The 25,557-nt window shown below is 69.1% G+C and overlaps 9 protein-coding genes and 1 non-coding gene across 10 annotated transcripts; 6 read left to right on the forward strand and 4 right to left on the reverse strand.

Moving 5' to 3' along the window:
• Nucleotides 1-216: 216 nt before the first annotated feature.
• Nucleotides 217-1,417, forward strand: V1510DRAFT_405238 (uncharacterized protein; the record flags this gene model as incomplete). The annotated part of the gene is made up of 2 exons (XM_066932322.1): nt 217-670; nt 702-1,417. 2 exons carry the CDS (start codon nt 217-219, stop codon nt 1,415-1,417), a joined length of 1,170 nt encoding a protein of 389 aa, XP_066786536.1.
• Nucleotides 1,418-1,605: 188 nt separating this feature from the next.
• On the forward strand, nt 1,606-1,686 carry V1510DRAFT_t265. The gene has a single exon. It is a non-coding gene; the product is annotated as a tRNA-Lys (tRNA).
• Nucleotides 1,687-5,573: 3,887 nt separating this feature from the next.
• On the forward strand, nt 5,574-6,883 carry V1510DRAFT_423812 (uncharacterized protein). Its single transcript, XM_066934993.1, has one exon. It carries the CDS (start codon nt 5,653-5,655, stop codon nt 6,655-6,657), a length of 1,005 nt encoding a protein of 334 aa, XP_066786537.1. The 5' UTR covers nt 5,574-5,652; the 3' UTR covers nt 6,658-6,883.
• A 1,881-nt stretch (nt 6,884-8,764) lies between these two features.
• V1510DRAFT_383827 (uncharacterized protein) lies at nt 8,765-10,291 on the reverse strand. The gene is made up of 4 exons (XM_066931684.1): nt 10,245-10,291; nt 9,713-10,212; nt 9,084-9,680; nt 8,765-9,052 (listed from the first exon to the last, which is right to left on the reverse strand). Exons 1-4 carry the CDS (start codon nt 10,264-10,266, stop codon nt 8,810-8,812), a joined length of 1,362 nt encoding a protein of 453 aa, XP_066786538.1. The 5' UTR covers nt 10,267-10,291; the 3' UTR covers nt 8,765-8,809.
• Nucleotides 10,292-10,902: 611 nt separating this feature from the next.
• Nucleotides 10,903-12,856, reverse strand: V1510DRAFT_405241 (UAA transporter family-domain-containing protein; the record flags this gene model as incomplete). Its single annotated transcript, XM_066932323.1, has 5 exons — nt 10,903-11,143; nt 11,174-11,535; nt 11,565-11,690; nt 11,728-12,662; nt 12,694-12,856. 5 exons carry the CDS (start codon nt 12,854-12,856, stop codon nt 10,903-10,905), a joined length of 1,827 nt encoding a protein of 608 aa, XP_066786539.1.
• A 16-nt stretch (nt 12,857-12,872) lies between these two features.
• V1510DRAFT_432315 (uncharacterized protein) lies at nt 12,873-14,386 on the forward strand. Its single transcript, XM_066935487.1, has one exon. The coding sequence runs from the start codon at nt 12,962-12,964 to the stop codon at nt 14,201-14,203; it is 1,242 nt and encodes a 413-aa protein (XP_066786540.1). The 5' UTR covers nt 12,873-12,961; the 3' UTR covers nt 14,204-14,386.
• Nucleotides 14,387-14,980: 594 nt separating this feature from the next.
• V1510DRAFT_383836 (rab-GTPase-TBC domain-containing protein) lies at nt 14,981-17,050 on the reverse strand (the record flags this gene model as incomplete). Its single annotated transcript, XM_066931685.1, has 5 exons — nt 16,618-17,050; nt 16,305-16,587; nt 16,077-16,275; nt 15,611-16,045; nt 14,981-15,579 (listed from the first exon to the last, which is right to left on the reverse strand). Coding segments are annotated over exons 1-5 (1,917 nt in total), but the record flags the coding sequence as incomplete, so codon positions are not given.
• Nucleotides 17,051-17,400: 350 nt separating this feature from the next.
• On the reverse strand, nt 17,401-21,181 carry V1510DRAFT_399934 (nucleoporin Nup120/160-domain-containing protein). Its single transcript, XM_066931948.1, has one exon. The coding sequence runs from the start codon at nt 21,115-21,117 to the stop codon at nt 17,494-17,496; it is 3,624 nt and encodes a 1,207-aa protein (XP_066786542.1). The 5' UTR covers nt 21,118-21,181; the 3' UTR covers nt 17,401-17,493.
• Nucleotides 21,182-21,209: 28 nt separating this feature from the next.
• Nucleotides 21,210-23,709, forward strand: V1510DRAFT_399935 (Sec39 domain-containing protein; the record flags this gene model as incomplete). Its single annotated transcript, XM_066931949.1, has 2 exons — nt 21,210-21,298; nt 21,363-23,709. The coding sequence occupies exon 2, from the start codon at nt 21,418-21,420 to the stop codon at nt 23,707-23,709; it is 2,292 nt and encodes a 763-aa protein (XP_066786543.1). The 5' UTR covers nt 21,210-21,298; nt 21,363-21,417.
• An 834-nt stretch (nt 23,710-24,543) lies between these two features.
• Nucleotides 24,544-25,350, forward strand: V1510DRAFT_449768 (uncharacterized protein; the record flags this gene model as incomplete). Its single annotated transcript, XM_066935800.1, has 1 exon — nt 24,544-25,350. One exon carries the CDS (start codon nt 24,544-24,546, stop codon nt 25,348-25,350), a length of 807 nt encoding a protein of 268 aa, XP_066786544.1.
• Nucleotides 25,351-25,557: the final 207 nt, after the last annotated feature.

Consider the following 25,557-nt stretch of genomic DNA (forward strand, 5'->3'; position numbering starts at 1 on the left):
GAAGGTCTGCCCGCGGCTCGGTGTCGGGTCCTGGCCTTGAAGTCCGTGGTTGGCATTGAAAGGCGTCTGGTCGGGTCGACACAGCGTCTGGGTAATTAAGCACTTCACTGCGCCGCACGACCGTGACCACGAAACAACGCGGCCTGTCGACGCCATCCATCCTCGAGACAAGCCCAGACTGGGCCCGGACGACGACCGGACCTGCCACGACCGTCCATGAGCACGCGGAGGCGCAAGACGCCGCGGACGCGGCTGCAGACGGCCGCGACTGCCGACCCCGCGTCACCACTGTCCTCGCCGCCGATCTCGCCCGCGGACGCGCCGTCGCGCAAGCGGCGGCAGACGGATGCGGCCCGCGACCGTCTGGCCGACGAGGTCGTGCCGGTGCGGGCGCGGGCGCGCGTGGGCGAGCTGCGGCGGCCGCTCGGGGGGCGCGATCCGAATACGACGCACTCGAGCAGCAACATCAGCGCGCTGACGGCGTCGCTGCTGGACGCGTCGCACGCGGCTGACTCGGACGGCAGCGACGTGGAGAACTCGGGCACGCGCTGGGCGCGGACGGCCGCCAAAGGGCCGAAAGGCGTGCTGGACGAGCTGGTCCACGACCTCGGCGATGCGGCCACGCGCTGCGCGGGCGCCGATGCGGTCGCCGCGTACATGACCGAGCACGGTAGGCACCCGGCCAACACTGCTGACGACAGACGAGTGGACCGAGGCGCGGCTGGCGTTGCTGGCACCGTCGGACGTGCGCACGCTGGCCTTTGCTGCCACGTCTTTTCGCGCGCCCGCGCCGCTCTGGACGCGACCATTCCTCAACACGCTCGGCTTCCGTAGCCTGCGCAAGCTGAGCATTGCGCGCGTGCCGCTGCAGAACGACGACGTCGCGAACCTGCGCGTGCTGGGCGCGCTCGAAGAGCTCGGCCTGGTCGGCACCGGCATTTCCGACGAGAGCCTGCACCACGTCGTCTGCCATCGGCACCACTTGCGCGTGCTGGATGTGGCCGACAACCCGGGGCTGACGGACGACGCACGGCTGGCGCTGGCGCGGCTGGGCCGGCTGGAGCGCGTGTTTTTGCGCGGCACGTCTGTGACGATGCTGACGCTGCGCACAATCGTGGCCACGCTGCCGAACACGCGCATATATACGATCCCGAGCGAATGCCTGCTGTACCTGAACACGCGCGAGGAGCACTACGTGGTGCTGCTGCCGCCGGAGTACGTGTCGTCGCCCAAGCTGGTGCCGTCGTTGACACTGCCGGTGCTGAAACGCAACCTAGAGCTGCACCGGTCCGTCAACAAACACGTGCCAGTGACAGGCACGAAGCCAGAGATGGTCCAGCGACTGCAGGGCATCCTAAACCGGCGGCTGCAAGACGAGCGGGTGGCCCGGGCTGTGGGAAAGCCGCAGACGCTGTGATCTGATCGCTGATTAGGTGGGATTGAGGGCACCGCCGAGCCCTGGAGCTTCGATGAGTCTCGACCTGAGTGTCGCCTAGCGACCACGATACCCTTGCTGTACATACTGCTATATACCTCATTGCTACGTCTTCTTACTCTCTTCTTGGGACCATACAGTACACTAAAGCCTAGTCGTTTACAAGACCTGCCTTGCTAGCTCAATCGGTAGAGCGTGAGACTCTTAACCAAGATATCTCAAGGTTGGGGGTTCGAGCCCCCCGTGAGGCTTCTTTTTTTTTTTTTTTTTTTGCCGCTCCTTGTCACACATCCGGACGGATTTCGTTTGTTCTCGAAACCTTCCCTCCGCCCGGCCATGTGGCCGCGTGGGCTCGTATCGGGAGATCGGGCGATCTCGCGGACCGTTGTGAGCAGAGCTTCGCTCCGGGCCCAGCCGGCTCGCCCGGAGCTCGCCCGGAGCTACCCGATGCCTGCCACGCGTTTGGAAATCGCCGTCTCAGAGCTACCGGCCAATTGACCTGAATCCTAGCGCCCTGGTAGCTCGCCACGCGCAGATAGCGTGATTGTCTCCGTCGCGGCGCCGACCATTCTTGATCCAGGAGTGCCGCACGAGCATCCCTGATCAGCCTCAGACGGCGCAATGCGGACAGACCAGACTCCGACGGACTCAGGACGGGCCGTCGGCCGAGAGTGAGCTACAAGTCGAGAACGTCGGGCACGTCGCACACCCGGAGCGGCGGCCGGCCGCGCCGATCCCAGCGAGCGCCTGCCGCGACCACACGTCGTGCGTCCGTCTGCGGTCTGCTGCGCCATGACTATGCCCGCGTCCCACCCGTATCTTCGGCGCCCGGCGCACAGCAGCTGCAGCTACCTGTAATTGCGTCCGTCTCTGCCGGCGCGGGCTCTACTTGACGCGGATTTCGCACATTTGCTGGACAATCGCAGTGGTCTAGGGACCTATGACGTAGTCGTGACCGCTGCCTTCCAAAACCAGACGGCTCATTTAACGAATCCACTGGTCGCAGTCTCACTGCAGCATATCTTGCTAGTATGTCAAGCTCTAGTACCTTGATTAGTCCAGAGAGAGCTAGTGTGCCACTAGCGGGCAGCTTGCGCCGCGGCTCCAATCTGTTACGAATTAATCCGCACGATATTGACGTGTATCCTCATCTGCGGCAGCAGCCGCGTGTGGAAATTATGTGACTTGAGCATGAAACAAGACCGTTTACTAGCCTGTTAGGGCTCACTACTGCAATCAGAGCAAATTACTCAAACACACAGTTAGCCATCATGCACTAGCGTTGCATATGCAGTGGTAGGGCTAGCGAGAATGAAAGTACAGGTACCGAGGAGTTTAGTGTAATACGGCCATCAGTACATGTAATCGCGCGTCTTCCAGGTACCTCACTCGTAGCGCTACGCTTGGCGCAACTAAAGGTGGCACTAGCTCTCATGCAGTGCAGAGCGCACCGGCCGACCCGGGCGTCGTGGGTCGGGAGACCGCTCAGGCGCTCATCTGGCTAGTGGCCGCCGCTGCGGCGAGCGGCGGCGGCGACGAAGGTTTGCTGTGCCGTTACGAACACATTGCAAATTCGGCTTAGTCTAGCCGCGCTGCCCGCCTCCGTGGAGGCGTGGGCCACGTAGCTGGCGCCGCGACGGCCAAGCCGCAGCCGCCAGGAGGGCACCGGCCTCGGCTTGCTCTCGCTCGGAAGACACGGCCACCGAGGCCAGCGCTGGGATCGCGTGCGTCCACCGGCGGCCGCAGCCGCTAGAACGTCGGGTCGACGTAATTGCTGACCGGAAGCTGCGTGTCTGTGACGCCATGACGATGGGCAACGGCGATACGGTCCTAGATAGAAACATGCGCTGGAATCCGGGTACCGGCGCCTGTGGACGAGCCACTGTGCGGCCCCTGGCCACGGCAGGGACTAGCTGCATGTCGGTGTAACCCTGGGCCGGCGTGTTACCCAGTGTGATGTGCAGGTCACACATCTGAAACTGTGCGTTGTTGTTACCCACGACGAACGCTCGTTCTAGCACTCTGTGTTGCTATCGCGTCGTTCGATATGGCTATCGTGCGGTGCGCGGCTTCTATGGACTAGACGTAGCTACTTTCAGCCGATCGGTGTCTACACGCTCATTCCAGGCGCGTCCCCCGATGACGCAGCGTAATTTCCAAGGTCTCACCGGCGCCGGACGCGCGGTGTCGGCGTCTACTGGTGACAGCGAACCAGCCGTCTGGGTCGGCTGGGCTGATACCCGCTGGCTACAGTGCCGGCGCGCGTGCCGTCGCGTTCGCGCGAGGGGGGACCAGATCGGCCGCGGCCGATGTCGTCATGCCGGCCGGCACCTCAGAGAGGGGGTGCGGAGGCCGTCGCCAGCTGGTCCTGTTCAGCGCGGTGTGTTGTAGCGCTCCGGGAGTCTCTTGGTGGCCATGACGACTGCCCATGACGTCCCTGACGCGTGAGGCCGGCCGGGCCCGTCTCGCCCCTCGGGCGGACGGCGTCGGGCAGCCGGCAGCAGGGCTCACCGGCGGGGTTCGGCGCGTTCGAAGAGAACCCTGACGATCGTACCCTGCGTCTCAGACCCGCGGTGCTGCCGTGCGGCATCGCTGGCGCTGCCGATCCGTAGACCTTCGACCAAGAGATCTAGGGATCGACCGTTCAGTCGTCACCGCGCCTCTCCTGGCTCCACCGGTCTCACTACGAGCAAACCTGCCGGCGGCGGCCGACGTCGGCCGCCGCCGAGCGGCGCATCCTGCGCTCATTGCGCCTCTGTCGTCGTCGCCGGCAGATTTAGCGGGCTTCTACTTCAGCATGTAACCCACGGCGAGCCTCGCAGATGCAGCAGGCGCCAACACCGCCACCACTAGCCACTAGTGGGAGGCGGTACCGATCTCGTCGAAAAGATAATCCGGAGGCCCGATCGGGCAACCCCACTGCGTCGCTGCCGCGGAACGGTTTGGGACCACCGCCACCTGGGCTAGCGTGGGCAGTGCCGCGCTACGCCAGCGGCAGGGAGCAGCCGCACGTAGTTACCCTGGAACGCTGTTCCGTTCGAAAACAAGGCGCCATGGAGATGGCCGGCGCCGCTTTGCCGCAGAGATTGGCGGCGATTCGGCGCTGGCGCTGGCGCCGGCGCCGGCCGGTGACCGGCAGGAAGGTCCCGGCACAGTGACGTCGGCAGCACCGGCCGGCCGGATCTCCGAGATTGCCGCGTGCTCTGCTTGCCCACCCTCTACCGTGCCGGCACAGACAACGTCGGCCAGGAGGCGCGGGCGGGTGCCGGAGGGCCACGTGCCGGAAACGGCAGCCGTGCTTTGTGCCGTAACTGTCGTGCCACGCGAGCAATGCGCCACAAAATGCCCAGAAAACGTGGCCGTAGGCCAAAGCTCAGCCTCGCGTGCCGCGGCCGCGGCTCGCCTAGTTGAGCCGAATGGGCGGAGAAACCGCGGCACGCACCGTTTGGGAGGAGTGGTTTAGCGTTCCGGAGGGGCTATGGCGCGGCTGGATTGAGCAAATCAACGGACGGGCGAATGGCAAATCCAATCCGTCGTTCGAGACGCGCAGGCGGTTCTGCAACAGGTAACGGGTAACAAATTTGGGTTATGAGGGTAACAATGATTCGTAACCTGCATGCCGAATGCGGCCAACAATTTCGTGAGTTGTTACCAGTACCGGGGGTTTTTGTGATTCGTGACGTCTATCGACCGCAGCACAGGCATGCAGCAATAGAATTTGTGACTCGCTATTCCCTTGTGAGACCCGATCCAAAACTCAAAGCCCTGGCGACGGGTAGCGGTACCTTTTTTTGCGTACTCACCGTCGTACCTCTTACCTCATAATTGCCCTTTGTGTTCGCCATGCCCCCTTTGGAGCGGCCACGCTAGAACATTGCAGATACCGGCCGGGAGGCCGCAGCTACTATGACGATATGCCGTACACGGCGCCCAAAACGGAATTTAGGTTTCAACCTCCCGAGTACTGAGAAGATACCGAATTATGATAGTAAACCATGGGAGATTATAGCAAACACCTTCCGAACGCCGGCTTTCAAGGTTCACGGACAATTCGTCCTTGCCATCTCGTGTGCGAAGTTAAAAGCCCTGCGGCAAAATATATAATAAGACCCGGATCCCCCCAGAAGAAGAACAAACCAATTCGATACAAGAGCCAAGGAAGAACCACCTGGACATCTCCACTCAAGAACATCTACTATCTACATTCTATATTCACAATGAAGTGCGACACCTGCCAGAGAACTGACGTTCACGTCAAGAAGAGCCCGCTCACTCCCCCGTCCGACCTCTCGACGGGCGTTGTCGACACCGCTCTGACGATCCTCAAGTCGCAGGCTGACTCCATTACCCACCTCTACAACTCGTACGCCAAGGACGAGCGGACCCGCGAGGAGTATGTCAGCTCGATCCGTCTTATGCACGACGCGCTGCTTCTCGGCGGCAAGATCGTCATCTCGGGCATGGGCAAGTCGGGCCTGATTGGCGACAAGCTGTGTGCGACTATGAACTCGCTCGGAATCTTTGCGGCGACGCTCCACCCGTGCGATGCTCTGCACGGTGACCTTGGAGTCATTCGCCCGGCGGACGTTATTCTGATGATCTCGGCTTCGGGCAACACCCCTGAGCTGATCTCGCTGCTGCCGCATCTGCCGCAGGGCATCCCCAAGATTGCTCTGACTTGCAACCCGGACTCGTTCCTTGCCAAGGAGTCGGCCGCCATCCTTTCGGCCGAGATCCCGCAGGGCCTGACTGAGAAGAAGCTCTACGGTGTGCCGGCGCCGACTACGACTACCACTGCCTCGTTGGCCGTCGGTGACGCTGTCTGCCTGACTCTGGCCGAGCTCATCACCGCCGACCACGAACAGCGCAAGCGCAACTTCGGCAAGTGGCACCCTGGTGGCGCCATCGGCCAGGACTACCAGAAGGACACCGAGATTGAGATCGGTGACCTGATGACCCCCTGGACCGAGGTCGGCCAGATCCCGGCTAAGGCCGACGAACTTCAGATCCTGCGCGCGGCCGCTGGCCGCGAGTGGGTGAACGTTGGCAACCAGCGTCTGGTCAAGGCTCGCGACGTCGTTGAGAACCGCGCCGGCGCTGGCTACAACTTCGATGGCCTCCGCCGTGTTCCGGCCTCGGGCAAGGTTGGTGGCGTCAAGCGCAACGAGCTCGTCCTGGTGACTAAGTCGTCCAACGTTGTCGGCATCTACCAGGCCGAGTAAGCCTCGGGCCTTTGCATTCAAAACATCTGTACCAACATCTACGCATCGACCGGCTGGGCGTCACTGAGCCAGAAAGCTTTCAAAAAAATATCAATGACGAATTGTGATTTGTGAATTGCTTTCTTGTGTTTTTTATCGGGTTTATCTTATGTGTTATGGGATTTTTTTGGGATTGGATCAATCACGATATGTAGTGAGACAGCGAATATATTATAGACATACTACATTCTACATTTGCTCCCTTCGCGGGTGGTTCCTCCGTAGTACATTATCTGCCAATTACCGATTTGACAGCGGCCCACCTGGCAGCTGCCAAAAATGAGATAAGTCCCAATGAGCCGCAGGGAATGCGGCTTACGCCTCAATACGAACACGGGGCCCACATCGTACGCGTCCGCGGAAGCGCGGTTGCACGGCACTCCCACTCCTCCGGTGCGGGCCAGGCCGGATGCCCCGGCCCCCCTGCGATGGGACGCCACGATGGGGCCTGCGGAGACGTGCCCCGCGGTTACAGGCCTCCTAACTGGATACGTACGACCAGCCGAGGGCTGGATAGCTTGCGCGCCATGACGACAGCGATGCCCGATAGCGTCGGGCCAGACCAGACGCGTCGGACTCGTCAGAGATATCCCCTAGTTTTCTCCAAGGTCATTCAGGATAAGGATGACGATACTAGTTTAAAGGAACTCATCACTCGAGACGCTGCGCCAGCGCACAAAGCTGCTGGGCCTGCGCGATGCGGCGCGCTGCACGAGGCCGGCCGCGATCGCGGCTGCCAAGGAGCAGCGGCCGGCCGCGACCAGGCTGTGTAAAACAAATGTATTGGCTATGCACGGAGGTCGGCGCAACCGGCGGCCGACGGGCGGCGGCGATTGCGGCGGCGCTGCTGCGCGCCCAGACCGGCCGTGCCGTTCGTGAGCGGCGGCTGTCAAGCGCATGTCGCGCATGCCACCGGGACAGGCTGACAGCGCAGCGCCCTGCAGACGCGGGCTGGCCGATGGATTGCGCGCCGGAAGCGGTGCGCAGAAAAAAGAGAAAATTTGCGCGAGGAGAAGCCACGGTGGCGCGCCGGACGCGACGCGCCCACTCGGTCGGAGCCACCGCCACCGTACACTTGGTCTCGCTAGGGCCGCGGCAACTACGGGAGCTGCGGCTGCCGCTGCAGCAGGGCAGCCGCGGTGGCTGCGGGCACACTGTGGCTGCAGCGGCGCATTTGTGCTGCGTGTAGCCGCGGCTGTTCGCCCGTGCTTTCTGGGCACCACAAAGAGACCACGCGTGCGTGGACGCGCGCGCACACAACGGCGCGACGCGCGGAGCACACCGGCCGCCGCGGTAGGCAAGCGTGATCTCGCGGCCGGCGAAGTGTCGGCCCGCGTGGCAGACAGAGTCCGGGCGGGCGCCGGCCACGGGCTTGGCGGGCCGTGCAGCGGACGCGTAAACGACGGCGACAGATGAACAGGGGTCGCGTACGGACGTGGGCGCAGCACACGATCGGGTTTGCTGCGGGCAAGTGGGGAGCGGCTGGCGACGCGGGTAACAGTGGTCGAGCCGGCGCCAGACGCGGCCGGACAGACGGCCGCGAGGCAGGGTGATGAGGTTACGAGGTGGCTGTGGGTTACGGGGCAGGGCCCGTCAGGATTAGGTTTGGGCGGGTCTTTGGGTAACAACCGTTACCGCCGGCGCTAGAGGGACCACCCGGTAACAGGGAACTGTTACCCGCCAGTTGTGATTTGGTGACGTCAGGGGAGGTGACAACCTGTTCAGGGCGGCTAGACGTGACAGGCTAGCCCGGCGGCTGTTTACGCTGCCGGAGGCTGCGGCTCAGGCACCGGCCGAGGCTGGCGCCGGCGGCTGCCGTTGCGCGGCCGGCGCGAGGGCGCAGCAACCGGTCGCACGCTGGGCGTCCGCAAAACGTCTGTGCCCGGCCTCGCCGGCGCGCCGGTGGCCGCCGCTTGCCGCGTGGGGGCGCGCTCAAACTAACTGGCTGCGCCGGCTGTGGCCCCAGCGCTGGCGCGCAGGGCGCTGCAGGGCGGCGGCATCCGCCGCTGCGGCCGGCGCCGAGCTTGGCGCGCGGCGGCGCCACGGGCGCCGGCGCGAGGCCATGACGTCGGGACTACTGCGAGTGCGTTGCATTGGAGGCTAGCTAAGCGGCCTACAGGCCGTCCGAGAACTGCATGACGGCCCAGCGTCCGGTCCAGCACCAAGCCTTGCCGACCTGGGGCTTGCCCTTGGCCGTAGTCTCGGCGATCCAGGCAGCCTCCAGCTCGTCGCTCTTGCCGGCTGGCAGACCAACGACAACGTCGGCTTTGCATGTGCGCAGGGACATAACCTTGACGCCGGACGTGGCCAGCGTGCCCAGCGCGGTCTTGAAGGGCGTGGTCGTGGGCCACGCGGACTGAAGTCAGCGAGGTCGGGCGCGCACTTACGTCGTAGGTCAGCTTGCGGTAGTTGAGATCGCCCTTGAAGAAGACGCACTTGGATGAGAGCAGCTCAGAGCGAACGGCGTCGCCGCCGCCGAGACCGCCCTCGCGGATCTCCCAGAACGGCAGGGACGTCGTCCAGAAGGGCGAGGTAGTGATGACCAGGCTGCCCGCCGCATGGTACTTCTTGAGCTTGTCGACCAGGAAGTCCAGCTCCGGGCGGTGGTCGGGGAAGTCGGCGGGCGAGGCCAGGGCGTCGACGAGGAGATCAAAGTCGGCCGGGATGACGTCGGAAACGAACCAGGGCATGCGCTTGGTGTGGAACGTCACGGTCGACGCGAGCTTCGAGTCGAGCACAAACAAGCCGAGAATGAGGTCGGTGTAGAACTCGAAGCCGGCGTTGTCGAGGACGATGTCGATGCCGCCGCCGGGCGCGGCCTTGACAGCGGCGAACGCGGCCTCGACGTCGTTGGCGAGGATGTACTTCTCGCTCTCCTTGCGGGCCTTCTCGCCCTGCAGCGACTGCAGCTGCTCCAGCGAGAGCGACGTCAGCAGCGACAAGTCCGTGGCGTTGCCCCACAGCGAGATGTCGACAAACTCGCGCTGGCGGTCAGCATGGCCGGGCGCACACTTACAAACAGCAGCTCGAGCTGCTCGGGCGAAACGCCGTCCAATTGGCCGGCCAGGCCCTTGTAGCGGACAGCGATCTCGGAAACAGCGCGGCCGGACTGCACGAACGCGTCCATCTTCTGGCGGCCGTAGATGTCGTAGTCCTTCCAGTGCTCGGTCTTCTGGAGCAGCAGGTACATCTTGCGGTAGAGGTAGCACTCCGAGTACAGCCACGGCGCGTTGCCGTACGACATGGGGCCCTGGCGGGCGAGCTCGGCGTTGTAGACCGCGATGTCCTCACCGCCGTCGTCCTCGAGCGGCTCAAGCGTGCGGTCATGCGAGACCTCGTGCTTGAGCGCGCCAAAGGCCTCGATCAGCTTGCGGCCTTCCTCGGCCTTGGCGCCGGTCGCGTCGGCGGCCGACCGGTGAAGGTCGTCGACGACGCCGGTGATGATGATCGGCCACCGCGAGCGGGCGGACGTGTGGCCGAACGACGTCTCGTCGCCGGTCGAGTACGGCGGGACGGCTGCGGTCAGCGGGGGCCGGTGGGGGACTTACGGCAGAGAGCAGGAGTAGACATTGTGGTGGTAAGGATCTCGGTTCGGGGCCAGGTTGGAGCGATCGCGCCTTATATAGGCGGACGCCCGAGGCCGAACATAGGCGGGCGCGGGTCCGCGCGGCGCGGCGGCTGCGCCACAGACGTCACGGCGTTCGCGACGTCTGTGCACCACCCGTCGCACGCTTGCGCACCTGTGCGCGCTTTGTTCCCTAGCTACCTTTCCGGCGGTGGCCGCGGCGGCCGCCCACCGGCCCGGCACCCGCGCGGCCGTCCTGGCCGACAGTCTGGCGGCCTGACAGCCTGCTGGCAGTGCTGGCACGGGCTACGTTCGACGCTAGTAGCGCGGGCGGCAAAGGGCCGCTGCTGGGACAAAGAATGACGTTGGTCACGTGTTGGGCCCTGCCGATCGCTGCGGGTAACGCCGCGACGCGGCGCGCCGCGCACCGTGCGGCGTGTTACCTGCGAACGCTCCAGCACCTTCTGCGCCGCACGGTGTGCGGCGCAGTCGACCGCCCGCGAAGAGCCCCCGGCAGCGCCCTCGCCAAGGCCAGCTGCTCTGCGGACAGACTCGTCGGCGGGCGCACGCCCGCGGTACCTGCCGCCAGGGCAGCCACCCTCGAGGTTCGTCAGGGCCGCTCGCGCCGCAAGTCGTGCGGCTCAGCGCCGCAGCAGCCCCGCCAGGTTCCGCACGCTCTTGACGTCGCGGTACGTCAGGCTCACGCGCGTGCGCGTGCGCGGCACGTCCAGCGTGTCGGCCGGCACGGCGCGCGCGGCCAGCGCGGCGTGGTCGAGCAGGGCCCAGTTGGCCACCGAGTGGCCGCCCAGGTCGCGGTCGACGGCGATTTCGGCAATTCCGTGCAGGTGCTCGGCGTAGAGGTCGCCGGTCAGGACCAGCAGACTGGGTCAGCGTGCTTTGCGGCGGCCGTACCTGCGCGGTTCCTGGTAGATTCGAGCGACCACGGCGCGGCCCACGTCTCCTCTGCGGTAGATGTCGAGCACAATCCCGTCGTTCAGGCTGACGGTCGCCACCAGCGGGTGGTACGCGCCGCCGTCCTCGTGCGGCATGATGCCCTGGCCCGGCTCGTAGAAGTTGACGAGACAGTGGTTCGGCCGGCCGTGCGGCGCGGCCGCCCACACGCCCAGATCGGCCATCCGCGCGGCCGGCGCCGCCAGCCAGTCGACCAGGCCCGCCGTCGTCGGCAGCACCGAGCCCTTGACGAGCTGGGTCGGGTACGCCTGCAACCGGCGGTGCGCGAGCACGGTCCAGCGCGCAGCCGGCGCAGCCAGGAGCTGGGTTAGCGCGGCCGCCGGCAACGTACCTTGGCCAGCAACGCGGCCTCCTCGGGCTCGGAAACGAACCCGGGCACGTAGAACGCGTCGGCCAGGGCCGGGACGCGGTACGGGGCGAGCGCGGACGCGACGGGATCCATCGGGAGATATATTGGCTAGCTACGCGGCCTTTTTCTTGGGCTTCTTCTCGACGTACTTGACGGCGGCCTCGGCGGCCACCGAGAAGAACACAAGCGCCACGCCGAGCCACTGGCCCGGCGACAGCCGGTGCTTGAACCAGACGACCGAGAGCAGCATCGACATCATCTTGCGGGTGACGGTGACGGTGACCAGGACCAGCGAGCCAAAGGACTCGAGCGTGAGGAAGATGAAGATCTGGCCGATGGCGCCGCACGCGGCAAAGACGACGACGTCGCGCAGGATGGCCGGGTACGCCGCAAAGAACGCGAGCGCGTCGGGCAGCTGCGACGTGACGGGCAGCAGCAGGTACGCGGACGTGAGCACGGTCGCGACCGCGTTGATGCCGCACATGAGCTTGGGCCCGGAGATCGAGCCGTAGTGCTCGAAGATGTAGTCCTGGGTGGCGTTCGTGAGGCCGTCGAAGAGCAGGTTGATGCCGAGCAGCGTCAGGCCCCAGGCGGACGATTGAGTGGCCTTGCGCGAGGCCGCCCGGGCCGTGTTCGGGTTGTAGAGCGTGAACGCGGTCACGCCGGCGGTCACGGCCAGGACCACGGCGTACTTGTACGCCGGGTACTTGCGCCGGAAGACGGCGACCTGGAGGGCCATGACGGGCAGCAGCTTGCAGCTCTTGGCGAGCAGGAGCGTGAGGTAGTCGACGTACTGGAGCGACGCGTAGCCAAACGGGCTCGACAGCGACGCGGTCGTCGCTACGATCGCGTACTGAGCCAGCACGCCGCGGGAGGGCACGACCAGCCGCGCGACCGCGGCCGGGCTGCGCACGCCCGGCGCCTGCCGCCACGTGTAGGCGAAACCGACGGCCGCGGCAAACGCCGACTGGACCGTGTTGAGCACGACCGACGCGCGAAACACGCGCTTCTCGGGGCCGTACGCCGTCGTCGTGATCCGCTCCTGCATGACGGCCCACGTCAGGAACGACGCGTAGATGCCTGGGGTCAGCGGAGCCGCGAAAGGCCGTACCGAGGACGCAAAAGACAAGGCGGACGATCGTGCCGGCGGCCGGATCGGCGGCCGGCTTGGGCGGCGCGGTCTTCGACGCCGCCCGTGGCGTCTTGGGCGTCTTGGGCGCCCGCGCCGGGCTGCGCCCGCGGTGCGTGGCGGACTGGCTGCGGGTTTCGACCATGGTGCAGGGTGTGCTCGCTGAGTACGTGGCCGGTCCCGGTCGCGACCACAACATCACGACACACGGCGAACGCGCCGATTGCGCCAGAACAGCACGACACGACTGATGGGTCCGGCCGACAAGCCGAAGAACGGCGCGGCCGGGTCGCCGCTGTCGCCGCAGGACCTGCTGTACTTTGACAGCCTGCTGTCGGCGGGGCCGACGACGGCGGCCGTGGCTGCGCCGGCCGTGCCGCGGTCGTACGCGACGGACCTGCTGTCGCTGGCGGCGCCGGCGACGGCGCTGACAGCGGCGCCGACGGCGGGACCTCTGGGCGACGCGCGGGCGGAGGCGGGCTCGCCCGGCAGGCCTGAGAGCGGCGAGTTTGGCGGCTTTGTCTCGGGCGCGGCCGTGCCGGAGCGGTACCGGCAGGCGCTGCCGCTGCCGGGCGGGGGGCCGCCGAAGCCGGCCAAGCCGGGGGTCAAGACGCGGCCACCGGCCAAGACACAGGCGCCGGCGAAGGTGCCGGTGCCGCCGGCGGCCGGGCCGGCGCTGCCACGACGGAGCCTGCAGCCGACGCGGCGGGACCGCAACCCGTTTGCGGCGGCCGACATGCGGCGGGGCGGGTCTACGGGGTCCACGGGGTCGTCGGGGGGGTCGGCGTCGCCGCCGGGCGGCCAGATCAACATGAACCAGCCGCTGCGGTTTGGCCAGCACCTGCAGGACGGCCGGCTGGTGGGCGCCGCACGCGGTGCGGCTCAGCCCGACCGGCCGCCGGCGGAGCCAGCCGCACGCGGTGCGGCTCAGAGCGCCGCACGCCGTGCGGCGCCGCCCGACCTCCTCGCCGGCGCCGACGACCTGCCGCCGCCCGGCGCGCCGGCCGTGCCGCCGCCGGACGTCGTGCTGGCGCGGTTCATCGCCAACTACTTTCCCCTGCCGCAGCCGCTGTTCGCCGACCTCGCGCCGCTGGCGTACCCGCTCAAGCGGCGCGTGCTGTCGAACGCGCGCACAAAACACTTCCTCAAGGGCCTGCTCTCGGGCATCCACATCGGCCAGCGGCTCTGCGCCGGCCGCGCCCGCCGCGGCGGCCGCTACGACGCCGACCGCGAGGCGCGCGAGCTGGCGCGGCTCTGGCAGGACCTCTCGCACCGGCTCAAGGGCGTCGGCATGCTGCAGCTGCCGGCGATCGACCCCAGTCACGTGCTGCCGCGGTTCCGCGGCGACCCCGGCGAGCTCTGCCCGGTCTGCGGCGTCGGCGCGTTCGAGACCGTGCGCGGCGCGACCATCGACGCGCGCTGGAACGACGACAAGCGCGGCCACGCAAACTGCATGAATTGGTGGGACCACCAGCGCGCGCTGGCGGCCTAGTCTATTACGAATACGATGCAATGTTCATAGCGGTCCAAAGCTGTCCTGGCCGTCGACCATCCACGCAAAGGTGCCGTCCGCGAGCGACTTCTTGGGCGTGGCCTCGAAGAGGCTGTCGCCGTCCTTGGGCGGCGGCGTGAGCGCGGCGGGCTTGGGGCCGCCGAAGAGCTCGGCGGGCGCGGCGATCGGCGCGGCGATCGGCGCGGCCACCGGCGCGGCCACCGGCGCGGCGATCGGCGCGCCGACGGGGTCCGCGGGCTCGATCGACGCGGCCGAGTCGACCGAGGACGCGTCGTCGAGGAGCGGGTCGGCCCTGGGCGGTGCGCGTGGCGGTGCGGGCGGCGGCGGTGCGGGAGCCGCACGCGGTGGCGGTGCCTGCGGCGCGCGTGGCGGTACCTGAGCCGCACGCGGCGCGGCTTGCACCGCCGCACGTGGCGCCAGCGCCGGCGCAGACTCGGTCCGCGCCACCGTCGGCCGCTCGTCCCGGATCGGCACCGCGTACTGCTCCGACACCGTCAGGTTGTCAAACAGCAGGCACCGCCGCACGTACTCCAGCCGCTGCAGCGCCTCGCGCTCCCGCGCGCCGGCCTGGCGCTCCCCGTAGACCGTCAGCGCCGTGTCCAGGATCTCGGCCAGCAGCTCGCAGCGGTCTCTCTCGAGCTCCGCGTCGCGTGGCCGGTGCATCTGGCCGGCGGCCGCGCTCGCCTGCGCCTGCGTCCGGCGGGCGTCCACCCGCGGCGGCCGCGGCTGCGCCCTTGCCTGCGCTGGCTGCGCCCGCAGCGGCGCCCGCGGCGGCGGCCGTGGCGGCGGCAGCGACGACACCTCTGGCGAGTCCGGCGTCAGGTACCGGATGTTGCTGTATCCGGCCGTGCTCGTCGCGTTGGCGATCGCCGTCGCCGACGACACCGCCTGCGCCGCGCGCTCGCGCACGACGTCGTACTTCTCGCGCACGTCCTGGCGGACGTCGTTGTAGCGCACGCGGACGTCCGCGTACTTCTCGCGGGCGTCCTGCACGCGCTCGCGCATGTACTTGTTGACCCCGTTCCAGCGCTCGTTCGAGTCCAGCGCCGAGCGCGCGCTGGACTCGAGCGCCGAGCGCGCGCCGTTGACCGTGCGCTCGACCAGCCGCGCCCGCTGGTCCGCGTTCGACCGCGCCGAGACCAGCACGCCGTTGACCACGTGGTACGGCTGGTGGAGCGCGTCCTCGTCGACGTCGGTCGGCAGGAAGTACTGGCTCGTGATCCGGCGGCCGCCGGCCGGCGTCTGGTGCACCTGCAGGTACACGGCGTCCTCCACGAACGTGTTGAGGGCCGTGGCGTCGTCGATCGGGTACCGCAGCAGCAGCGTCAAAACGCCGGTGTAGTCCGCGGCCAGCACTGGCGTCAGCGCCATCGGCCACATACGTACGCTGGGGCCGGATCCGCAGCAGCATGGCCACGCAGACAAAGTCAACGATGTCGAGCGAGCTGGCGTCGGCGGCAAAGATGCAGTCCCAGAGCCGCTGGGTCTGGTAAAAGTCGAACTCGCGGCCGAACAGCAGCCGGATCCAGCGGATGCCCCACAGCTGGGGCTCGACCGCCAGCACGCGCAGGTGCCGCTCGAGCTCGGGGTCGATGTTGCGCAGGTACACGTCCTGGATGCGCTTGGACTTGAGCGTGATCGGCGGCAGCGCCCCCGGCTTGGCGGGCGCGCCGTACCACGCCGCTGCGTGGCGCATGACGTGCGCGAACAGCGCGTAGGCGTCGGCCTCGACGTGCTCGGCCGCCAGCATGGCCAGCATCGGCGCGTCCTCCGGCGCCGGCTCGGCCGGGACGTCGACGGCGTCGCGGGCCACGGCCCAGTCTGGCGTCAGTCGGGCCTGGCCGCCACTCACAGATCGGTGCCAGCAGCTCGTGCATGCCCTGCTGGTAGCTCAGGTCCGCGTGCAGCTTGGTATATACAAACAGGATGTCGAGCATGGTCTGCTGCACGGCCGGGTCGCGAAAGTAGTCAATGTCCGGGAACGTGCGTTCGATGTCCTGCAGAATCTCGCGCCGCAGCTCCTCGTCCTGCCAGTACGTCTTCCAGGGGTTCTGCGTCAGCGTGCCCGACCGCCACCTACCGAGCTGTCCTCGCTCAGCGGGTTGTTGACGTTGGTGTCGTCCACGGCAGCCTCGGCCGTCCGCAGATGGGCCGTGAACTGCTCGCGCAGCCCTGCGTACTCCGCCCGCTCGCGGGCGAGGATGTCGCCCCACGTGTCCGTCGGCAGGTCCGGCAGCAGCATGAACAGCCGCCAGGCCACCGACCGCAGCGTGTCATCGCACACGGCCGAGCCGTTGACGACTGCCGACTTGAGCGCCGTCAGCGACGCGAACCGGCCGCCAAAGAGGCCGTTCCAGAGCGTTCTGGGTCAGCACGCCCGCCCGGCTCCGTACCTGGTCTCGTCGAGCGTGCGCTGCGGCAGCGCGGCGGCGTCGCCCGTGGTCTCCATGGCCGCCAGCGCGCCGTGGGTCAATTTAATCTGTGCCAGCGTGGCTTCGGACGGTGCGCTCTGCGCCGATTGCTGCGCGCCGCGTGTGTCTACCGCGCCGGCTGCGGTACCTGTGCAGAGATTGCGAGGCCGTCGGTCGTTGGGTGCGCGCTGGTAGTCGTGCCGGGCCTGTGACCGCGTAGATGCGCCGTCCAGACCGAGCGTGTCGTCAGATAACGGCGGTCGCAGTCCCGTGTTCCCGACTAGTCCGCGTTGGGCGGGGCCGCCATTATCTAATCGGCGCCGGCCGCTTACATAAACACTGGCGGGTACCATCGGCGAGGGCCTATCTGATGCGCCCCACATTGCGTGCTCGCGGGTCGCGGTGGGGTCTGCAGGGAGCTGCAGGGAGGTGCAGCGCGGGCGTAGCGCGGTGGGGCGTGGCGGTGCCGGTGGGCGGGGCCGCGGCGGTGCGGTGGGCGGGGCCGGGGCGGTGAGTGTCGTGGCGGTGCGTGTCGTGGCGGTGCGTGTCGTGGCGGTGCAGCGCCGCGGCGGCGCCACGGCCGCCGGTGGCTGTCCGCGGGCAGGGTGGTAGCCGCAAGTAGCCGCATATAGCCGCACGCAGCCGCGGCGCCGTGGCGGTGCAACGAGCGCCGGCGGCGGTCCGCGAGGGCGCCCTGCGCCACAGGCATATAGCCGCATGCAGCCGCCAGCCGGGCTCCCAGTGGGCATCTAGCCGCACCGCCGGCGGTCCTACGGTTGGCGCGCTAGCGCAGGCACGCAGACGCATGTAGCCGCAGTCAGTGTCTGGGCATTGCCGGTAGTATACAAAATGGCGCGGCTAGATGGCCAGCAGCTTGCGGCCGAGCATGATGCGCATGCGCTCGATCTCGTTGGAGTACTCGTGCTCCACGTCTTCGAGCTTGACGAGCACGCGGCGGGACCGCAGCACCGGCTCGAGCCGGCGCGTGCGCTTGGTCGGCGACTCGGACCCGCCCTGTGTCTGTTCGTACTGGCGCGCCAGGATGCAGGGCGGCAGCGCGTCGTCGTCGATGCAGGCGAGCGTGTTGAGCAGGACGAGGTAGTTGTCGTTGATGACGATGTCCGAGTCCTGGAAGTCGTCGGACGAGGCCGAGATGGCGTTGCGCAGCCGCTGGATGTACTCGTAGATGATGGCGGCGGCCTCGCGGTAGTTCTCGTGCTCGATGCGCCAGGCGTAGAGCACCTTGTAGTAGTTGGGCTTGGCGGTGATGTCGGTGGTCGCGTGGGCGCGGTCCTCGAGCACGCGCTCGACGTCGCGCTGGAGCTCGAGGAACGGCAGCTCGCACAGCCGCGCGGCCCGGCCGGCCTCGCACATGGCCCGGACGAGGTCGGCGAGGGCGCGGAGCTGCGCGGGGCGGTCGGGCATCGCGACGAGGTCCTCGTAGGCCTCGTCGAAGAGCGCGCCGCGGAGGGCGTAGTCGAACGCCTGCGCGCAGACGGCCTGGTCGGGCGCGCCGGCCGCGTTGAGCGCGCGCGCGACCAGGTCGTGCGCGTGCTGGAACGCGCCGGCGCGCGCGAGCACGGCGCCGGCGTGCGCCAGGAACGGCACGTACCCGGACGAGAACGCGGCGCGGTCGGCGGCGGGCACGAGCCCGGCGAGCGCGTCGACCTCGCGCCGCGAGAACGAGTCGAACATGAGGTGCGCGGACGCCTTGCTGAACGCGGCCACGGCCGCGTCAAAGTCGCCGGCCTGGACGCGCACGCGCGCGGTGACGTACTCGCCGAACGGCGACTGCGGCAGGAACTCGAGCAGCGTGCGCGCCTGCACGACGTACTTCTCGGCCAGCATGGCGCAGATGATGGCCGCCACCGGCGTCTGCTTCTCGTAGAGCGACCAGTACGCGATGGCGAACTCGACGGCGTGGCCGAGCGCGAGCGGGCCGTCGGACGCGCGCAGGACGGCCGCGCACGCGCGGCCGAAGGACGCGCCAAAGTGGTGGAAGATGAACTGCAGCAGCGAGCCGCCCGGGGCGAACGAGCCGGTGTCGGTCGGCGCCGAGACGCCGAGCTGGCCGACGCCGGCCGCGAGCGCGTCGTCGTCCGCGCCGGCGTACAGGTTGCGCGGGTCGGTCATGGTCGTGGCGGCCATGCGGTTGAGCAGCGCGTACGACCGGAAGAGCCGCGCGAACCGGACGTACATGGCCAGGCCGTCGACGGGCGGGAAGCGGCCGGCGTCGTCGCACGTGCAGAGCACGATGAAGATCAGGATGTCGGTCACGGCGTGGTAGGTCGACGCGGCGACCTTGGCCACGCTGATGGCCATCAGGTCGACGCCGACGCCGGTGAAGGCCGTGGCCGGGGCGCCGGCGGCGGCCGGCGCGGGCCGCGGCTCGATCGTGTGCTCTTGGAACACGCTGAAGCAGTAGACCAGGACCTCGTCCAGGCTGTCGATGACGCTCAGGCGCTTGAGCAGCAGGCCCACGGCCGCGTCCGACAGCTGGTCGCCGAGCGCGGCCTCGTAGAGCGCGTAGATGCGGTCCTCGACCGAGAACTCGGGCCGGGCGACCATGTCGTCGTTGAGCGCGCGCACAAAGTCGTCGAGGACGGCGTGCGAGAGCGACTTGCGGAACGAGGCCAGCGCGTTGAGCAGGGCCGTGTCGGCGCGCTGGGCGTAGAGCTCGGTCAGCTTGTTGTTGCGCTGGACGATGTTGAACGCGGACTGCACGGCCGGCGACGTCAGGTCGGCGTACTCGAGGTCGACACAGGTGCGGACGGGCCCGATGGACGTGGCGCGCACGACCGAGACCTCGGCCGAGGCCGGGTCGCGGCACAGCGCCAGGGCCTCGTTGCCCTGGTTGGACAGCTCGAGGCAGAGCCGCTCGAAGCGCTGCCACTGCTTGAGCAGGTCGCGCCAGTACGCGTCGGCGTCAGCGTCAGCGGCCGGCGCGACCGTGGCCTCGACGGCGGCGCACACGCGCGCGCGCAGGGCGACGACCGAGTCGTCGAGCGGGTCGTCGGCGCCGGGGTCGGCGCCCGGCACGGCGTAGTGCCGCTCGAAGATCGGCAGGACCGTGCGGATGATCGCGGGCGAGAACACGCCGAGCTGGAAGATGGCGGCCGCGTACCGCGCCGACACGTCCGCGGCCGGGCCATGCGCTACCGGCGCCGCGAGCTCGCCGACGGCGGCTGGCACGACCGCGCGCCACGTCAGGTCGCGTGCGCGCGCGCCGGCGGCAATGTCGAGCAGCACGTGCACGCGCGCGGACTTGTTGGACTTCCACATGACCCACAGGTTCAGCCGGCGGTCGCCCGCGGGCTCGAGCACAAAGTCCGTGACCATCCAGATCGAGTTCTCGTTCGGCGCGGTCGGCACCACGGGCTCGCGCGTCACGTCCACGAGGTCCAGCGCCGGCGCGCCGTCCGCGTCGGCCCGCACCGCGTAGCCCCACAGCCGGAACTGGCCGTCGGCCACGGGCGAGTAGAAGCCGACGTGTCCCGAGTTGGCCGCGCCCGGCGCCAGCGACAGCAGGCTCGCCGGCGCAATGTCCAGCGTCGGCCGCATGCCCGCCCGGTCCGCGTCGACCGCAAACACCTTGAGCGGCACCAGCGTCTCGAGCGACCACACCTTCACCGTCGAGTTCACCGTCGCCGTGAACAGCACGCCCGCCTGCACGTCGGCCACCATCGACACCGTCAGGTTCACCGACACGTGCGGGTGGCCCTTCACCCGGTCCGACGACGACCACGGCAGCATCCGCGACAGCGCCAGGTAGTACGACCCGTCGCTGAACATCTTCTGCTTGGCGTCGTCCGCCAGCGGGTGCGTGCGCTGCAGCAGCAGCAGCCCGCCGTCGAGCAGCGCAAACACCAGCGCGCCCGTCGAGAGCGCGATGAAGAACAGCGGCTCGCGCACGCCCAGCACCGACGGCGCCGACACCCGGCACCACTCGGCCTGCGGCCGCGCCGGCCAGTCGCCCACAAAGTCGCGCCCGCCGAGCGCGCACGAGTACAGCGTGTGCGTCTCGGTCAGCACGTCCACCGCCAGCACGTCGTCTGCCACGCGGTCGCTCAGCACAACGCATCCCGGCTTGATCCGCTGGCCGAACCGCACGCGCAGCGTGTGCGCGTCCGCGCCCGCGGCCGTCCCGCGCCCGCCGGCCGCCGATCCGGCCGCGTCGCTGGCCGCCACGTCCACCGGCGTCAGCGTCAGCACGCGCCCGTCCTCCACGATCCGCCACAGGATCGCGCGCGGGCCGACGCACGCCGCGTCCCGGTAGAAGATCCCGCTGCCGGACGCGATGTGCCGGCGCGTGTAGCTCTCGTCGGCGTCGCGGGGGGCGGATTCACGGCCGCGGAACCGCGACGCGCCGTCGCGCCCGCCGTCGCCCGCCAGCGCCTCCAGGTCGACCACGGGCTGCCGCAGCGACGACGTGTCCACGCGGATGAACGATTCGCATAGGTATTTCGATGGATCCCGCGGCATGGCGGCGAGGATGGAAGAAGGCCGCGATCCAAGGGTGTGCGGCGGCGTGCAAAGATTTTCAGAGGGGGCGCGTGCGGCTCAACACGCAGTCTACCAAACATCACGACACGCCGCCGCGGCTCCGCAGATCCGCCGGCAGACAACGCACAGCGCCCAGGCTGGCTGGTGACGGAACCAAGAGGTGCGTGGGGCGAGCGCGCGGGCGCGGGCGCGCGCGGGCGGCTGGATGGAGCTGACGCGGCCAGAACGGACGGCGCAACGACGACGACGGTGCCTGCGGACGCCGACTCAGAGCGCGTGATGGACGGCAATGCGGCCGCAGACAGCCGGAGCGGTGGCGGCAGCGGCGGCGGCGGTACGGCCGCCGGCGCGGGCGCCGCGCTGAGCGAGAGCGAGGCCCGCCGCGGGCTGCAGGTGGTCGAACTGGCGTCGCAGGGCCGGCCGGACGACGTGCGGACGCTGGTGGGCGCCGGCACGGTGCCGGCCGGGGTGGCGCTGGAGATGCTGCTGGCGCACCTGCCCGAGACGGCTGCGCCGGCGTCGTACGGGCCGGTCGTGTGGGATATTGTGCACGGGACGGCCGGCGACGGGGCGGCGGTGCCGGCGGTGCCGGCGGCGATCGGCCGGCTGGACGCGGCGGCGGCCGCGCGCGCGCTGGCCGCGCTGGCGGACGCACCGGACAGCGCGGCGGTGCCGTTCGCGGCCGCGGCGGGCGACGGCGAGGACGAGCCGGCCGCGACGCTGGCCGCGTGGATCCTGGCGCGGGCCGACCGCATCAACACGCGCGTGGGCGGGCTGGCGGTGGTGACCGCGCTCGTCGCGGACGAGACGTGGCCCGGCGCGCTGCCGGTGCGCGTGCGGGCGTGGCGGGCCGGGGTCCTGCAGCCGCTGGTGCGGTTCGTCGACAAATACCCGGCGCGTTTCGACGGCGCGCTGTGCTCGCTGCGCGCGTTCGAGCGGGCCGAGCCGGCAGACGTGCTGGCGTACGTGCTGGCCGACACGAGCGCCGCCACGATCGTGGCGGACGTGGCGACGGTGTGCCAGCCGTACGTCGAGTACCAGTCGGCGCGGGCGCGCAGCGCCACGGCCGCGTGGGCCACGTTCTTCGCGTGGACGGTGGCCGCGGCCGGGCGCGACTTTGCGGCCGTCGCCGAGCTCTTTCGCGCGTGGCCGGGGCCGTACGGGCCGCCGGAGCTCGTCCGGCTGTACGTCTCGGCCATGGTCGGCAGCTGCTACACGTGCGCGGCAACGACGCCGGAGGCGTTCGAGGCCATGCACGCGCTCCAGAAGAAGTGCGTGGCCGTGCTCTCGGCGGACGCGTTTGCCGGCGACGAGCCGTCGAGCCCGACCGAGCGCGAGACGGTGTTTGCGTACCCCGACTCGCCGCTCTTCGCGGCCACCGGGCCCGCGCTCGGCCTGCTCGACAAGATCATCACGTCCGCGGCCATGATCTCGATCTACGTGCCCACGCGCATGCACGACGTGGCCGTCCTGCGGCTGTTTGGCTCGCAGTCGTCGCAGCTGCAGTTCCTGTCCAAGATCGTGCGCGGGACGGCCAAGGAGTACGCGTACCGCGACGACTCCAACTGGCGCACGCTCCGGTCCGGCGCGCGCTGGCTGCAGGCCAAGAGCTTCGTCCTCGGCAAGCTGAGCCAGGCCGACATCGAAAACACGTTCCTGTCGGCGCTGCTCGAGTTTGGCCGGATCGCGCTCGTGCGCGAGATCTACATCGACCCCGTCGTGCCGCCGCTCGCGCTCGACGACATCGCCGGCCACATCCTGGCCGCGTTCGAGCGGCACTTTGACGGCGCGTCCAACTGCAGCGCCAGCCGCGGCTCGCTGCGCACGGCCGCCCAGGTCCTGCACCTGGTCTACCCCGGCCTGCTCACGTCCGAGCCACTCGACCGCGCCGAGGCGCTGCTGCGCGCGACCAACAAGATCGGCTCGTACGCGCTGACGCTGGTCCACGGCCAGCCGCTGTCGCCGCTGCAGCTCAAGATGAACGGCAACGCCGAGGACGTCGTCGAGCAGATCCTGGCCGCCAACCCGCGCGCCTACGCCGAGCTCGACGACCTCGTCGCCACCGCCCGCGACTTCTGCACCGGCCTGGCCGTCGTCCCGGAGACCGGCCTCGACTACCGCGTCACGCGCATGTGCGTGTACTCGGCCCTGGTCGCGGACGACTTCTCGGCCGCCTACGACTACTGCATCAACCGGCTCTGGCCCGACGCCGAGACCATCCAGCGCGTCGACCCCGACCTGCTGTGGCAGGTCTTCTTCGCTGCCGGCAAGTTCGTGTCGCCCAACAGCCCGGCCGCGCTGCCGGTCCTGTCCCCGGGGGCGCCGGACGTGCCCGTGTTCCAGCTGCGCCACACAATCGACCACCTCGGCCTCCAGCTCAAGCTGCTCTCGTACGCCATGAACATCTGTCCGGAGCGCTCCATCTTTGAGATTCTCACCGTCTGGCAGGACTTTGAGCTGCAGCGCGTCCAGTACCTGCGCCGCTACCAGCACCAGAAGGCCCAGCAGAAGGAGGAGCAGACCTCGACGAACGCGGCCTCGGTCGTCAAGAACTTTCTGCGCATGTTTTAACAATGTACTGTACCGCAGAAGCGATGTGCGCCGGCAGCCAGCTCGGCGAGCCGGCCGAGACGACCCCGCCGGGGGTGGCTGCCCTCCGGGCAGGCCTGTAGCCGCATATAGCCGCTGCGGAGATGCACGGCCACGGACGAGCCTCCGGCGGCGACTCCGTCGAGGGTGGCTGCCCTGCGGGCAGAGGCCACCTGTGGCACAGGCAGTGTGGCGCATAGCCGCCCGCAGGGCCTACCCCCGACGGAGTCGCCGCCGGAGGCTCGCTGCACCGCCACGGGCGAGCCTCTGGGGCGATTCCGTCGGGGCGGCTGTCGGGCAGGCATATAGCCGCATATAGCCGCATGCCACTGCCCGCAGGCCTACCGCGCCGACGTGCCGCGCGCCACCACAGCAGCCGCGGCGGGTGTGGCGGAGGCGCAGCAGGGGGTGGCGCGCCGCACGTCGCGCGGCGCGATCGCCGGGTAAGCCGCGACCAAGAGGCGGCGGCCGCAACCTCTGCGGCAGCCAACCCAGGCCATCGAACAGCCAGCGCACGGCAAGCGCATGGACAGCGGCCGCGAGCCGAGTGCAGAAGAAGCAGGGCGGCGCGAGGCCGGATCGCGGGCGCGGCGCGCAGACGTGGTGCGGCGCGACGGGCGCCGCAGCGTGCTCGAGCTGCAGTCGTCGCCCGAGTACTACCGACGGAGCGACGAGGCCGAGGACCCGTTCCTGGCGCTGTCGTCGTCGCCGCCGCGGTGGAGCCGGGGCGAGCGGCGCTGGCGCGGCGGGCTGCGCGGCGACGACGGCCGGCCGTCGCCGCCGGGGCCGTACCGGCGACGAGGCGGGCTTCCGCGGATGGCCAGCCGCACGTCGCTACGGAGCTACTCGACGGACGTGGGCTCGGACGACGACGCGGTGTCGTCGGGCGGCGTGGACGACAGCCTCGAGCGGCGGCGGCGTCGCGACGGCGACGATCTGGTGTGGCGCGAGCTCGAGGAGCTGCGGGCGCGCGTGCGCTCGCTCGAGATCAAGGACCGCGGCGCACCGTCCGTGGCCGGCTCGTCTGCGTCGGGCGCGTCGGGCGCGAGCTCGTCGTCGGTCCAGCCGCTGCTGGCGGCCGCGCTCGAGCAGGCGCGCCCGCTGGTCGCCGACGGCGTGTACGGACCGCTGGCCGCCGCCGCCGCCGACGCCGAGGCCCTGGCGGCCACCGCCGGGGACCGCGCCCGCGCCGACGACCTGCTGCGGTCCCTGACCGAGCTGTGCATGGCGCTGGCGCACGACGAGCCGGACGCGCCGCGCAAACGGCCGGCCACGGCGCGGCCCCGGCCCCGCGACGTCGTCCGCGCAGCCACCCGCACGCCGTCGTCGTCGTCATCGACCTCGCTCTCGTCCGCGCACACGCCGCGCGCCGTCGCCGACGAGTTCCCGGTCCGCACCGCCCGCCACTCGATGCCGTCCCTGGCCGCGCTCCAGGCCCGCCGCCAGCCGCCGCCCGAAGACGACGACGACGACGAGAGCGCGCTCGAGCGGCGCGCCGACAAGTTCGGCCACCTCTTTTCGCGCCGCTCCATCTCGCGCTCCATCCTCGAGTCCGACCTCGACGCGCCGCGCCCGTCCCGTCTCGGCTTTTTGTCCTCTCCGCCGCTTGTACGCGATCGCTGAGAATGTATTTTGGTACTGCACATGCGACCGGCCGTAGGAGCCGGCGGCGGCCACGAGCGCCGCGCGGGCGGCTGCGTATGCGGCCAAAGGCTTCTGCCGATGGGCAGCCGCCCGCGACGGAGCCGCCGCCGGAGGCGCGTCCATGGCGGTACGGCTTGTAGCGGCTATATGCGGCTATATGCCTACCAAGGGCAGCCACCCCGACGG

This window comes from Dipodascopsis tothii (assembly GCF_038497935.1).
Source record: "Dipodascopsis tothii strain CBS 759.85 unplaced genomic scaffold V1510scaffold_51, whole genome shotgun sequence".
NCBI lineage: Eukaryota > Fungi > Ascomycota > Lipomycetes > Lipomycetales > Lipomycetaceae > Neoaidaea > Neoaidaea tothii.